Here is a 14685-nt window from a genome sequence, read left to right on the forward strand (position 1 = left end):
GCCTGTGGACCACCCGGCAGCCCGACTCTGCAGGGCTCTCCCACCTCCAGCCCCGAGCGCTGGCTGGAGAGGCCCTTTCTCAGGAGCCCGATCCTTCCAGAAGCCCACAAGACGCCATTCCCTCCTTCCTCCTCTCCCTTACTTGCCCGCACTCACAGAGGCCCTGAGCTTGTCCTTCTCCACATCACAGGGGTTAGGGAACAAAGCAAGAGACCTCCCCACACCTCTCAGACCCATCAGTCAGCCCAGGGCCACACACAGCATGGTCGACCACCCTTCCTGGTCTTCACAAGCCTGTGAGACGCATGGTGGCGGCCGTTTCACAGACGAGGAAGCTGGTGCTGGGAGGACCAGGGCTCCAAAGGCGCCAAGAAGCCAGCTGGGACGCAGGGCCTCACGTGTACCCAGAGGGAGACCCGTGGACGGCGAGGCCGGCTGGCCCCCAGGTCCCCTGCACATCCTACCCAGGTTTCTGTAGACACCTGGCCCCGGTGCCACACGCCCAAGGAAGCACTGGAGGAAGGCAGTGCGCGAGGTGCCCTTTGGACCCAGAATGGAAAGTGTTTGCTGCTCCTCCTCAGGCCAGAGCCCTTTAAATAAAAACAACCCACACGTTCTTGTGTTTGTATAAAAGATATTTACTTCAATTATCACACCTAGGGTGCTAGTGAATAATAATAATACATGGTGTGAGTTTCATACAGTGATATTGCTTCTCCATATCATATAGGGACCGTTGTACAGTGCTGAGAACAAACATCGTATGGCTAACCAAGGACAGAAGGGACGACGGGTGCCTCCCCCACCCCCATGCCAGGCGGATCAACTTTTGACTTCTCGCGTCGAGAACAAATAGCAAGAAATAAAATGTTACCGGAGATGGGTCACAGCAACACAACAGAGGCTTTTCTCAAAGCTATTTGTACAAAACTGATGCTTTTTTTTTCTTTTTTCTTTTTGGTCAATTGGGTCATTGTGAGGATTAAAAAAAAAAAAGTCTGTGATTGTGAGTATGAACAAACGAGTTCTAAAAACATCTAAGACTTAGTGCGTTACAGAAAATATAAAATACTGCTAAAATGTAAGACACCGCACGACACGGTGCTGGTGGCGGTGGGGGTGGGGAGCTGAGCTCACTGGGAGGCGTCTGGAAGAGGCCCCCGTGCGGCCGCCCGTCCTGTGCTGTGTCAGTTAGTAGTCTGGGCAGGAGCGTGGCCACCTGCTCTCACGGCAAGTAGTTTATTGCACAATTGCAAAGAGCTAGGTCTTACTCAGTGGAAAGGGACGTGGGGGGACACCGCCTTTTCGTTTTGCTTTTCCCCATTTTTATTTTCTAAGGAGCTGTCCGCAAATGCTTTCAGAATTTTGGACGAAATCCTCACGTCTCCAAAATGCACAGCATTTTCTGAAAGGTGGGGGTGGGTCTCAGAGGGTGGGACATGAGATGCCCGTTTTCTCTAGGAATGAGGCAGAAAACGGTGAGAGAGAGAGAGAGAGAGAGAAATGCAATAGACGACTTGGGGGAAATGGAAACCCTTGTAGGGGGAGGGATGGGGCTGTTGTTTCATCAGAGGGCTTTCAAAGAGACGAGGACAGAGTCAGGACCCCAGACGATGTCAGAGCGGGGAAAAGCCGTGGGTGACACAGAGAGGGTCGGCAGGCCCTCTGGGAGCCCTACCTCGGGGCGGCAGGCAGCGCCCAGCCTCAGCCTCCACCACCCCGATACCCGAGGAGCAAGCCACTGGGTGTCTTGCTGGCTGTGCTTCTAGCCACGGAAAGCTGTGCCCCTGGTCCATGCTTCCTCTGCACTTAACCACAGGAAGGAGGAAAGGGGCTCCCCCCCAGACCCCTGCTCCCCCGGAGTGGGTCCTTAAGCCACAGCCGGACAGAAAAACACGGTTGCTCCGCAAGATGGTTTTGACCAACTTTGTAGGCAAGGAAAACAACAACTGTAACAAAAGCCAACAGAAACTTGTCAGCGCAGTGAGCCTTGCCAGAGACCTCTCTCACCCAAAGTCAGGCCTGACCAGGCCTCCGCGCCCGTCCTGCCCCGGGGCTCCTGAACCGTCATGAACCCAGAAGTCTGACCGGAGGCTCTAGGAGGCTTTGGGGGAACCAAGCTTTGCTTTTTCTAAGTCTCCTCTACAGCTCCTCACACGAGCAAACTTCAAACCCCGGCGCTTCCTTAACATTGGGAGATTGTTTTGTTCATCAACTCTCTCGTTTTGAAAAGTGGGACGTGATGGAGACCACCAGTTTTTGAGCGGCTACTCTGGAGAGAGACAGCTGATTCAGAGAAACCCCCCTCTGCCCTCCGATCACATCCCCAAGACCCTTTGGGTCTCTGGGGCTGGGGGAGGGAGGGAGGCAGAAGACAGCAAAGGGTGGCGTGAAAGTCAGAAGTATTTATGGTAACAACAACGACACAAAATAACAATACACTCCTGATAAGTACTTAAAGGATTAACCTAATAATAAATAGAAGAGAATAGAAATATTTTTTTAAACAATTTTTTTTTTCTCAAGGAAATATCCTTTTATAATTATCCTCACGCACGCTGCAGGAAGGTGGGGGGGGGGTGTCAGTAGCAGTCGATCCATCTCAACAAGAAAAAGGTGAAGTGCTGGGAGGGACGCCTGTGGCCACACGCTCACTGGGGGGGTTCTTAGCTGCCGAGTCGCAGCCCGCTCCGATTGCTCTGCTGCCCCAGCCAGAGGCTCTGGTGGGTGCCCGTGGGCCCTGCGTCACTAGCATGGCGGGCAGCAAGAGGCAGGCTGAGACGGGGTTGCGGGGCAGGGGCGGGGAGGCAGTGCTGGGGAGGCCCGTTTTCCCTTCCGTTCCCGAACAAAACGGAACTACAGTGAACACACTCATCCTGCTCCTCCACAACCTGAATCGTCCTGGTCTAAAGCTTACTTTGAGTTCATTTGGTGTGCAATACGTTCTCTCTTAAAAATGAAGGGAAATGATTACTATTGCACAGAGCTTTTTACACATAGTCATCTATTTAAGTGCTTTCTGTTTAAAGCAAGCTATGAGAACATAAAAAAGAAAGAAAGAAAAAGAAACGAAAAACGGAGGGGAAAAAAAAGGGAACCAGAAAACAAAGGAGCCCCGTGCCACTTCAATCCGTCTTGCTGACTGGTATCTGGTTTCACCCACGGAAGTCCCAATGCTTCTGTATATACTGTGCTTCTGATTACTGTCCACAGGGGTGTAGCCATGACTTTGGAATATAAGGCACCTTTCCTTTCTGTTCACAGAAAGCTTGATACATAGCATACAGCATATTTTGTGGTAGAAATGAGAGAGTCTAAACACTACAGGAATTACAGTAACACAGACTTTACTTCTTTACATTATTGGATAAGCTATAATGATCCAAGAAAAGCAACTCAAAGGTATTTTAAATGTTTAATAGCAACGATGGGGAAGTGCACATTTATGCCTAGCCTAATGTCTTTCACTAGCCTTTTTTTTTTTTTTTTTAAAAAAAAGGTTCTTCACCTATGATGCCCAACTTTTAAAGTTAGCATTTTGGAGGAGACTAAGCACTTTGGAAATGTCTCGTTAAAGCTAAATGTCACTTCATCCAAAAATGAAAATGGGGAGTATGCCACTGACGGCATGGACAGTCTCTTTGGAGGGGAGGTGGCCATGGACAGGCGGTGGCAAGGCCCGGGCAGGCGGGGACAGCTCCCATCGAGGGATGACGGTGGGGCGGGGCGGGGCTGGGGTGGGGGAGCTACATTTCCATACTCTTCCCTGACCAAGGATGAGGCTCCCAGGCTGCTGGGGAAGGGCGGGCTCTGGGGCGGGGCTCATTTTATGCTCAGCTCCTTGCTCCCCACACCCTCTCCTCTGCTGCCTCCCTCTGCACGCCGCCCCCCCCACCGGCGTGTTCTGGCCCCAGCTTTCTGTACACCTCTAAGTGTCTCACAGCCTCGATCTTTTGGGAACTAGGAACTTCCTTTCCCTTCTTTTCCTGGTAGTTTTCATCTACCAAAAGGCAGAACAGAATCCGAATGGGAGTAACATTGTCAAATTGAACCATCCTCTTAGCAAGCAGATGTACTGGTCAGACTGACATTCACTGCATTGGGAAATAAATGTATACTGTGTTGGGAGTCCCAGGCTATCACCTGGCCACTTAGGGCAGGAGCTCTGCCTTTGGGTTCACGAAGGCTCCCCTATCACCATCAAGACGCAAAGAAACGGCAGCACCAGGGAGGGGGGCGGATTTCTAAATGTGAGTTCTTCCCAGTAAGCGTGTCCAAATTCCTTCCATCAAGAGAACACTTTGGCCACCAGACTGGATGGGACCCACACCCAACCAGCAGCCCTAGGAGCTGGTTTTCTTCAGCACAGCACGGAAACTGGCCTATTCTTTGGGGAAGAAAGGGTCACACGCCTGAAGACTGGGCATGTGGGTTGGGGAAGGCCAAATCCTTTCCTGTCCTTGGGATCCTTCCCACGGAGACCTCACAGAAGGGCTGAGATTATAACTTCCTGGTGCCAGAGACAACAGAGCTCCCCAGTGCCAGGTGGGAATCCTGGGGAAGTGTCCTCACGTGGCCATGGAGCGGCAGCCTGGGGCGAGGGAAGTGGCTCTGACCGATCTTAACAGCCGATCTTAACAGCTGAGCGGGAATGGGCAGAGTGCGCAGGCGGGCCAGAGAGAAGGCCCTGTGGGGCCCAAGGCCACCCATGCCTGCAGAGGAAACAGCTGTGAGCGCTTCAGGAGCAGGTGGAGGCCAAGAGGAGGATCCCTGCGCCTCGCAGAGCACAGCTGTCTGTCTGGGTTGTGCTCACAAGAGGGAAGCCGCCTGCCCACCAGGCCGAGCTATACTCATGGATGCCACGCTTCTGGGTTTTCTCTTCCCGGATCCCACTTGCCTCGCGGTTCTGAGGGGTGCGGGGGGAGGTCCAGTGGGAGCATGGTTAGTGAGGTAGAAGGGGACAAATGAGTATGATGACACGGGGGTGGGGGAGGACATTCAGGGAGGGAGCCAACTTGCAGCCTGACGGGGAGCGGCTGCCCGCCCACCGAGGTCGCCAGGACCCGGCCTGGCTCCACCTCCCCTGAGCAGCTGGCTTACTGGCTTCAGAGGGGAGCAGCCCGGGATGGCTCAGGGCAGATTCTGGTTTTTATAGGCCTGTCGAGAGGCGTCTGCTGTGGTGCATTTAAGGCAAAGGCTGTTGTCCCCCAGCTCAAGATCTAGGAAATCACCAACACTATTTCACTGTGTGCTCAGCCCAGAAGGACGGGAGTGTTGCTCCCGCTGGCTCCTCTGCTGTTTTCAGGGAGGTCTGTTTTCCTACCATCAGAGGAATGAAGAACATTGCATAGAAAGTCAACAGAGTTCAACGATCGCCCGTGCACGACAGGACACGAGTTCAGGGAGAACGAAGAAATCCAGGCCAACTTTAGGCGAGAAGGCACCTGCCTGCCGACAGAGCTGTCCCGCGACTCTCGTCCCAACCTCTTAGGGCACGACTGCTGGGTGATCTTAGGGCCGGTAGCAGAGGCCAGAGCTTGCGTACAACCTGCCCTCTGCTTGGTCTGCTCATGGGGCTGTGGCGGTCCTGGGTATGGAGGCATTTGCGTGTCTCCTTCCTCCTGGGGCTGAGGGCAGCTGCGGAGAGTCTCTCACAGCCAGAGGGAGCACAGAGGAACACTTCACCCAAAGCTCTGTTGCACTCTGGGTCTGGACCATCAACCAGCACACCTGGCTTTTAGGGAGACACAAAGAGGCCCACAGGAGGAAGAGAGATGAACAGGGAGGCATTTGTGCTTTGGACATACAGGGAAACTGTCCCAGGGAGGCCGTGAACTCTCATCTTTCCGCCTTGGTCACTGGCCTAGACAGAGTGTCATGACTTGAGAGTAGCCGTACAGTCAGGATCCTGGCAGATCCTGGAGATTCCTCCGCAGTCTCCTGACCACAAGCTACCTTGTGTCGCGCTGTCCTTCGGGCAGGTAAGCTCCAAGGAAAACTGAGTTGTAGTTAGATGGCTGTGGTAATCTTTCCTAAAGAAGGGCGACCTGCTAGACAGAGATCACAAGCTTCACCCAGAAGTTCAAGAGAAGAGGCCTCGTCTGGGAGCCAGGAGGCAGGAGTGAAGCCACGCCCCTTCTACCTCAGACACCCAAGAGAATGTGGGCAGGAACCAAAGGTCAAGAGGCTGAACTTGGACACTGTATGCGGAGCCTCCACTTAGCCAGCTAAGTAATGGCAAAAACCTTAAGTTATGAACACTGCCTCCAATTAACAAAAAGAAGCCATTTAAAATGGTATAATGGAGCTTGTAATTAAGTGTTAGTGTTTTCTACGGAACCGTGTTCCCCAGGGGAGAGGTACAAACCAGCTTTTTAGACTGATGGAGCGAGCGGAAAGGGGAAGAGGTCGGCTGCCTGTGGGAGCTGCTGCTTGGAACGCCAGCCAGCGGAAGGTAAAGCCCACGGAGGGGATGCTGTTCAAGGCACTTGAATATTGCTTATCAAGATGAAAGATCAACCCTTGGACTCAGACTGAGGGGCACAAAGAGGAGGGGGACACCCTACCCCAGGTTTCTGTTATTTAGTGGCAGCTCTTGTAAGTATTACAGTGACAGCTTAAACACAAGAGATCTAGGATTAGGATCGCAATTTAAAAAAAAAATAAATAGAGAATACAAATACGGAACTGCAAGCAAAATTTAACCAACTGATTGTATCGAGCACCCAGATGTAAGTCTGGCAAAAAAAGACAGAATGAAAATCAACAATAACCTAGTTTTTAAAAAAGAAACAAAACCAACAAAAATGACTAAATTGCCTGGAAGAGCCAAAGTGGCTGTTTTAGACGTTACTATTTGGCCATGAGGATGGACAGATTTATACTTTTTATCAGTTTCCTCAATTTAACACCTTAGTAAATAACAGTCATGCCTTTAAAGCGAAAACACTACCCTGGCGTTCCCTGTTAACGCCCTGCTTTTCATTCTACTGAAAGTCGGGTATTTGGAGACTCATCACGTGATGACAAAATTCCTCCTTGAGGTTTTTGTGGAGAGGACACCACAGTACCGTCAGGGGCTCTGCTACTCACTGTCCTGAGGGTCACGGATGCAAATGCCCTCTTCTCAGTGCACCTGGATTCAGCCAGATGGGAATCCACTTTCCCCTTAAGCTCCTCTGTGTTGAATTCTCTGCTCACTGAACCAGATTTCAAATTCAGAATGATATGAAACCATCAAAAGACAAACGGCCTGCCTCCCAGCCTCCTAGAGCCTTCTGCAAACTTCTTCTTCATGAAAAGGCATTGTCTTTAGTGTAGTGACTCTTAAATTTGTGAAAACTTGAAATAAGTGCTGCAGTTGCAGGTTAAAAGACTGTAAATGAAATACATAATTTCTAAAACGTCATGCAAGAAATGTGGTTTCACATCTTACAGTCAAAGTCCTACAAGTTAATTAATACAAGCACACTGAGGTGTAATAGCGGGAGCATACCTTTAAAATTAGAACTCCCTCCCACCCCCCCAAATCAAAAAAAGGTAATATTAATTAAACTTAAGAAATAATGAATGCACCATTAAAATGTCATCCAAAGATGTTGACCTAAGACAAAGGTTTCAATGATACACAATACGGTCAAAAAGGTTTCAATCAGTAATATACAGTATGACAGCTACATCTTGTAAATTATACCCAATACTGCCGGCAGTCTATCCCTCTAAAGAATATTTGCCCCTTTCATCCCTTCCTAACAATCAGATAATAAAATACAGCACCTATAAATAAGCAAAAAAAATATATATATATACCGAAATCATCTATTGTTAGTTTAAAGATATGGCAATAAAGGAGTCTAAATTAGCAAACTTGTAGAAGCCATAACTGATAAAACAGCTTATTGAAAAAAGGTGGCAGTAATGCACTCTATGTGTGCACAGGTACTTAAGAAAATACACAGACGTATAAAATTGCACACACGCACACACGCATACTTTCATCCACCTCTGTTCTCACGCATATACACATAGACGACAGGAGGAATCAGAGACAAGTTAGACTTTTGATTTGTACTTAGACTGCCCTAAACTGTGCATAAAAAGAACGTTCCAAGAGGCAAAATGAATGGAGGGCCAATGATCTGGTCTGGAAGTGAAGAGCATCAGCGTTTTGGTGTGAGACTACGGGGGTGGGAGCCGAGCCCAGACTGCCACGTTCTCTCTTCTGCAGGGAAGGAAGGAGGCTTCCCACGACGTCAACAGTCATCAGTGCTTGTGGTGGGAAGAAAGGGAGAGATAGAGAGACAGAGAGAGAGTTATGCGCGTGCTTGGGTGCACGCAGGAGCCCTGCCCAGGCCCAGGCAGTGGCGTCCCCTGGTGGGGCTCAGTCCATCAGGCGCCCGGGAGAGTGGTGTGAGGTGTGGTGCCTTCTGTGTCACGGAAAGACTGCTGCCTACGAGGGGCGAGGGGCCCCGGATATGCCTGCAGCGACCTTCGAGGCCTACACTTTCCTCCTTTCTTTCAACGCTCGCACATGTGCAAGACGCACTAACACAGACATAAGACACCATAAATTAAACAAAATGAACGGGTACATGCTACAGTTCTAACTTGTCTCCTACACCTCCAAGATATGAGGTCTGATCAGCGTGCTCTGCGGTTAGAGGTTAAAAAGCAGATTATAAAATACCTAGATTCGGATCTTTTCTTTTTGTCCTGATTTGGCCTAGAATGGAGTGTATTAAACAAACCCTGGTCAGCAAAAGCCCAGAGTCAGTTAAAGCTATGGATCAATGTGCACTACATGTCAGGATTCTATTCACGTACAAGAAAACACTACATCAGCTACCACAAAATCAGATATTTTCCTGATGTGACTTTTTTTGTTAAAAAATATGTGGAGTAAATGTGTTTTACTTTAATTCAAAGTTTCAAAGGAGAAGATTCTTTACTTGAAAATATTTAGGAATCCAAACTAGTGTGTTTAGAGTCGGTTTGACTGTGCAATCTCTTAGTGGCAACTGAACAGCTACAAAAACTTTTCTTTTTTAAATTTTTTTTCTGAAAAATCCCCCCCTCCCCTTTTTTCCTGGTTTAAGAAGATAATAGTGTATTATCGCTCTGAAGCCATTAGATGGCAGATAAAAAGCCCCCTTTTAATATGTGGGTTTGATTTTTTTTTTTTTTTTTTAAAGCCCACACGAAAAGAGGAGGGCGCAAGGCAAAGCTGTAAGAGTTATTCCAGAACCTGTGGAAATCACTTAGGGCAATAAAAAAAACACTTCAGGGTACAAAAAAGCTCGACTACACATTTCCGTTTTCTTCCTTGAAAACACGACATAGATTGGGCTTAATGCTCCTTTTGATTTCTATATGCACCTTGGCCTATGGCGATTTTGCCCTGTGGCCCGCAGGGCGGTTAAGTGCGCAACACGGTCCCGGCCGCGGAGTCGGCGCCCGCCCCTCTGCCCGGCCCGGTTCGACCCAGCTCGGCCACACTCGGTTCGACTCGGCCCAGCTCGGCCAGACTCGGCCCGGCCCGGTCAGGCTTGGCCCAGCCCGGCCCGGCCAGACAAGGCCCGGCGCGGCGCGGCGGCGGCGCGCCGGGCGGGCGGGCGGCGCCCTCTCAGAACTCCCATTCGATGGGCTCCTCGCGGCTGGCAGCCTTCTCCAGGCGGTGGATTATGCTGTTCAAGTTCGCGGCCTTCTTCTTCCTCAAGGGGTTGTCTCGCGAGTCCCTGGCGCCCACCGCCTCCGGGAGGCCGAAGAGGCTCTGCAGCGAGCTGGGCCGGCGGACGGCCGCGGGCGCGCTGGTGCTTGGCAAAGCGGAACTCCTGTCGGCGCCGTCCCGGGCCCGGCAGGGGCCCTCGCCCGGCGGGGCGGCTGAGGTAGCGGCGTCCTCCCCGGCCGCGGGCGCAGCGGCGGCGGCGGCGGCGGCGGGGTTTGGCACGGGCCCCGGGCCGTCCGCGGGACCCTCGGGCGGCGGCGGCGGCGGCGGCGCCCGGGGCCGGCCCTCGTCGGCGGCGGCGGCGGCGGCGTCCGGGACCGGGGTCCCCGAGGGCGGCGGCTCTGCCTTCTCCGCCGGCCGCGGCGCCTCCTCCCGCTCCTCCGGGGCCGCGGCCGTCTCGGCCGGCCCTCCCTGAGACTTGGCGGCGGCCGCGGGGCCGCCCGACTCTTCGGCGTCCGCGGCGCCCGGGCCCTCGGAGGCCTCCACGCCGTCGCAGCTGTCGCCCTCTGAGCTGGGTGCGGCCCGGCCGCTCCGGGCCGACGGCGAATCGCTGGCCCCGGCCTGGCCCTGGCTCCCGGCCTGAATCTCCTCAATGAACAGTTCTCTGCGGATCCGAGACCTATGAGACACAAGCAGTGGGGGCGCTGTCAGGGGACCTCTGTGCACGGGTGCCCCGTGTCCCTTCCCTCGCGGCCCAGGCCTCTTGCCATCTCCGCCCACTGCCCGACATCTCACTCCCACCGGGCTGACAGCCGCTCAGGCTCCTGCGGCCCCCAGAGTGGAGCCCCTCTTTACAGCCACCCCATTCTCCCCAGGCAGGAGCCAGCAACCCTCCCAGCTTAAAGTTTCCCAGGCGTGGGGCCTCTGAGTAACCTGTTGTTTGGTTGGAATGCTAGTCCCCTCTTCACTAGGATGGCCCGCCAACATTAGTGGCATGGCAAGGCCCCATTCTTTGCACACCCACACCTAGTGCTGGCGCTTGGTGTACAGCCATAAGGCCGAATGAATTCATACAAGGAGATAAAGTATGAATGGTAACCATCGCCTCCCCCTCTGGACTTCCTGAGAGAGAACCAATTATTAGATAGTGCCCAAAGTGAAAATCTTCACTATCCAGCTCTGAGCCACAGGTCAGAGTCTCTGGTCAAGGCTGAGGTGGGATTCTATCAATTTGTGTGATTAAATTTCAACTAATTCCGTCCTCTAAAAGATGACCAAGGAAGGGTAACTTTTGACCAATCAGGAGGGAGGCCAAATATGTGCTCCAACACATCCACCATGTTTTAATTAAGCCGAGTTCAGCCTACAAGTTCAGACTTCCCCGGTGGCTCAGATGGTAAAGTGTCTGCCTACAACGCGGGAGACCTGGGTTCGAACCCTGGGTTGGGAAGATCTCCTAGAGAAGGATATGGCAACCCACTCCAGTATTCTTGCCTGGAAAATCCCATGGACGGAGGAACCTGGTGGGCTACAGTCCATGGAGTCGCCAACAGTCGGACACGACTGAGCTACGTTTACTTCACTTTACAGCCTACAGTGGAAAGTGTGCCTCACTACTTCGTCAGGTCCAAAGGAAACAGCTACAGAAGGGCCCAGCCCTTCCCTGTTTTGGAGCCCTTGGTGATGTCATGAAAGGGCTTTTGTTAAATCTTTTGTTTAGTGTCAGAATTTCTCTTCCTATCGTGCTCACAGTACTGGGTTCGATCAGAAGTCTCTCTAGGTGTTTCTTCCTAAAAACCTCTGATCACAAGCCAATTGTCAGTGGAAAAGCATCTTCAGGGAAATCAGCACCAAGTCTAGTGTCTTACAGAAACTGGGCCTGCAGAAAGCCCTGGGGTCAGGCATGTGTGAAGATATTTTCTGCAGTGTGTATAACTCAATAAAGGTGACATTTTTTGAGAACCCATGGTATGCCAGGTCCTGTGCTGGATGTAGGGAGGTTGGAGCCAGGGAGAATTCGGCTATAGTTTAGTCCAGTATATCACAAGTCAGGTCATGGTTATCTGCTACACAATTTTTTGCTCCATACAAAGGGTGACCTTTGACCCTTGTCCTGAAGATGATCCCTGAGCCAAAGCTGCAGAGGGAGGTCCTGAAGGCCCCCCAGAAGTTCCCAGGAGGTAATGGAAGACTTTCCTCCTTCCTGGGGGCTACTTTGGGAGCCTGTGAAATGGTAATTCCCATCAACAGATCCCTGGGCACTTTGCTAGGAAGATGAACCTGCACTTTGCTGGACTTCAAGCCCCTTAACAGCTAAAAAATACTCACTAGGGTGAACACTCAATCCCATTCCACCCTGGGTGGGGAAGGCTAGATGGGCAGCTAAGGGTTTGGTCTCATCCAGGCCACAGGTCCATCATAGACTCCATCATGCTCCAGAATGGAGCATAGGCTTTTTGGAACCAGGCAAACCTGGGTTTGAAATCTGGCTTGTCATTACTAGCTACAAAACTTGGACAAATTTCTTAAGCTTTCTGTGCTTCAGTTTTCTTATCAGAAAAGTATGGAGAATAGTGTCTTCCTTGCAGAGATGTTATTACTAAATGTTGGTTTTTTTTGTTGTTGTTTTTTCTTTTTGGTTATGCTGCACGGCATGTGGGATCTTAGTTTCCCAATCAGGGACAGAACCCAAGCCCCCTTGCAGTGGCAGGATCAGGTCTTAACCACTAGATCACCATGATGAAATATTAAATACAGGACACAAAGTAGACCAAAAAAAAAGGAACTATTTTTCTATTTTTACCACCCAGCTGCCTTCTGAATGACAAAGTCCTTGTTATAAGTGCTAAGGCTGAGACAGAAAGGCTGAGGGACCGGAGAGACAACTTTATGTCCAAGACCTGGGATCGAGGCTGTGACCCTCACTGGCTAGAATGACATGTATGATGTTTAAACATTTACATGTATCATGTGTAAAATGGGGCTGGCAGCTCTGAATTCGACTGCAGGTGGGAGGAAATATGAAATAACATCTATAAAGTTCTTGGCTCAGGGACTGGCACATGTTATGTGCTTAGCAGATAAGAGGCATCACCCTTCTCAGCCTAGACTAGACTCTGTGTCCCTGAGGAAGATTATCTTTTGGTCTAGAAAGACCAGGTCCCAGAAGCAAATCTGGTTTTCAGACAAGTCATGCAAGGCTGACAGGATGCCGTGGCTTTTAGGGCTTGGAAGAGTTTCTGCTGGGTAGACCTGTTCTCCAGGAGACCAGGTGTCCTGGGCTATGTTGTTCTGGTGTTCCTGGGTAAACGGTCACCTTAGAATACTTCTGATGGCCTTAGAGAAAAGACGAGGAAGTAAAGTTTTGTTTATTTTTTGATGGGGGTAAAAATCAACCCCAAGCATTTACTCCCTAAGGGTTCGAGTGGTGCAGAAAAAATGAAATCAACTTCTGTTTAACTCCTGTGGAAAGAACCTAAGAAACTGCCTTTTTGATCACAGGTCCTTAAAAATTGGTGTATTATTTCTCTAGGATAAAAATCTCAAAAGTGAGATGGCTGGGCCAAAAGATCTGTGCTTATTTAATTTTAATACAAACTGTAAAATCACTTTCTAAATTATTAGTAATAATCCACTCCCCTACAAATACTATATTTCTGCCACTTTTCTGCATCTTCACCAGATACTAGGACACTTTCCAAGATTTGCCAAGTGGTAACAAAAAAGTGGAATGTTGTTCTTATTTTAGATTTCTAAACTATTAATCTAATTGATCATTTTTTCATATATTAGCAGTGGCTGTCTCTTTTCCTATGAAATGCCTATTCACATTCTTTACTAATTGTTCAGTAGGATTTTAAAAATCAATTCCTATAAAAATGGACAAAGGAACACTTTATTACATGTATTGTAAAATATTCACTTTTTCCCAGTCTGCTGTGTTTGTTTTGGGACTTTGTGATAGCTTGAATCCTATCATTTTCTGCTTTTATATAGTCAAATATAGCTATTTTTACTAGATGGTTTTAGGTTTTCCTATATTTTTAATCTTTATAAAAAAATCCTTACTACCAAGTAATAAAAATATCTTGAAAAAAAAAAAGGGATTTCCCTGATGCTCCAGTGGTTAAGAATCTGCCTGCCAAAGCAGGTGGACGCAGGTTTGATCCCTGGTCCAGGAACTAAGATCTCATATGCTGTAGGGCAACCAGCCCCCTATGCTACAACTACTGAAGCCCAGGTGCGCTAGAGACCACATACCACAACTAGAGAAAGCTCACAGACAGCAACAAAGAGCCTGCACACTACAACGAAGGCCCAGCCTAGCCTCAAACAAATAAACAAACAAACAAACAAAAGAAACAAATGGCTTTCTTGTTTAGGAATTAAATACATTCAGCCCCTGTGTGCTGAGTGCTGCTGTATGCTCATCCTTACGTGAAGTGCTATGGGACCTACCAGGGGAGCTGGTCTGTCCTGAGCATTTAAGGGAAGAGCTGAAGCCGTGGAAAGAGGGCCAGCTGAGCTGGAATCTCTGCACTTTTCCTCTGGGTGGCCTTAGGTGAGGGACTTCAGTTCTTTGGGCTTTATGCCATTCCTAGTGACCTGATGCCACTTCTTACCAACCTGTTCTGTGACTTATAAAATTCTTCTCTAGTTCAGTTCTTTCAATACCCTGAACACATCATACCTCTCCTAGGATATTCATCCAGATTTCTGCAGCTGAGACTGATCTCTGCCCTTGGTTCTACCACTTGACTTACCAGCCTGCTTTGTTGTGGAGTGTATTTGACAGCATTTATTGAGCATCCATCTACTCTAGGTCTGGATCTGAGCTCATGACTAAGCTTTGAGGTTCCATGGCTCTTCTTCCCATCTCCGCCTTCTCTATAGTTGGATTTGTTTAAATGCTCAAATCAGGCATCTCCACAATGACCAGCTGACCATCATGTGATGGCATTTCCATAGGGGTCAGGAGGCCAGCTGGGAAACCTGGAGAGTGTGTGCCCTGGCCAGGAGGC

At 50.0% G+C, this 14685-nt stretch overlaps 1 protein-coding gene across 7 annotated transcripts in view; it reads right to left on the minus strand.

Moving 5' to 3' along the window:
* Positions 1-14685, minus strand: part of CUX1 (cut like homeobox 1) — a 361373-nt gene that overhangs the window by 15890 nt on the left and 330798 nt on the right. For 4 of the 7 annotated variants that reach the window (XM_018040279.1, XM_018040278.1, XM_018040277.1 and 1 more), the window contains exon 24: positions 618-10343. The exons of the other annotated variants lie outside the window; for them this stretch is intronic. In XM_018040279.1, the coding sequence (XP_017895768.1) occupies positions 9623-10343 (721 nt within the window). In that variant the 3' untranslated portion in view covers positions 618-9622. Of the gene's footprint in view, positions 1-617; positions 10344-14685 lie in introns of those variants that run through there. 7 annotated transcript variants of the gene reach the window in all.

Source organism: Capra hircus, chromosome 25 (genome assembly GCF_001704415.2).
Source record: "Capra hircus breed San Clemente chromosome 25, ASM170441v1, whole genome shotgun sequence".
NCBI lineage: Eukaryota > Metazoa > Chordata > Mammalia > Artiodactyla > Bovidae > Capra > Capra hircus.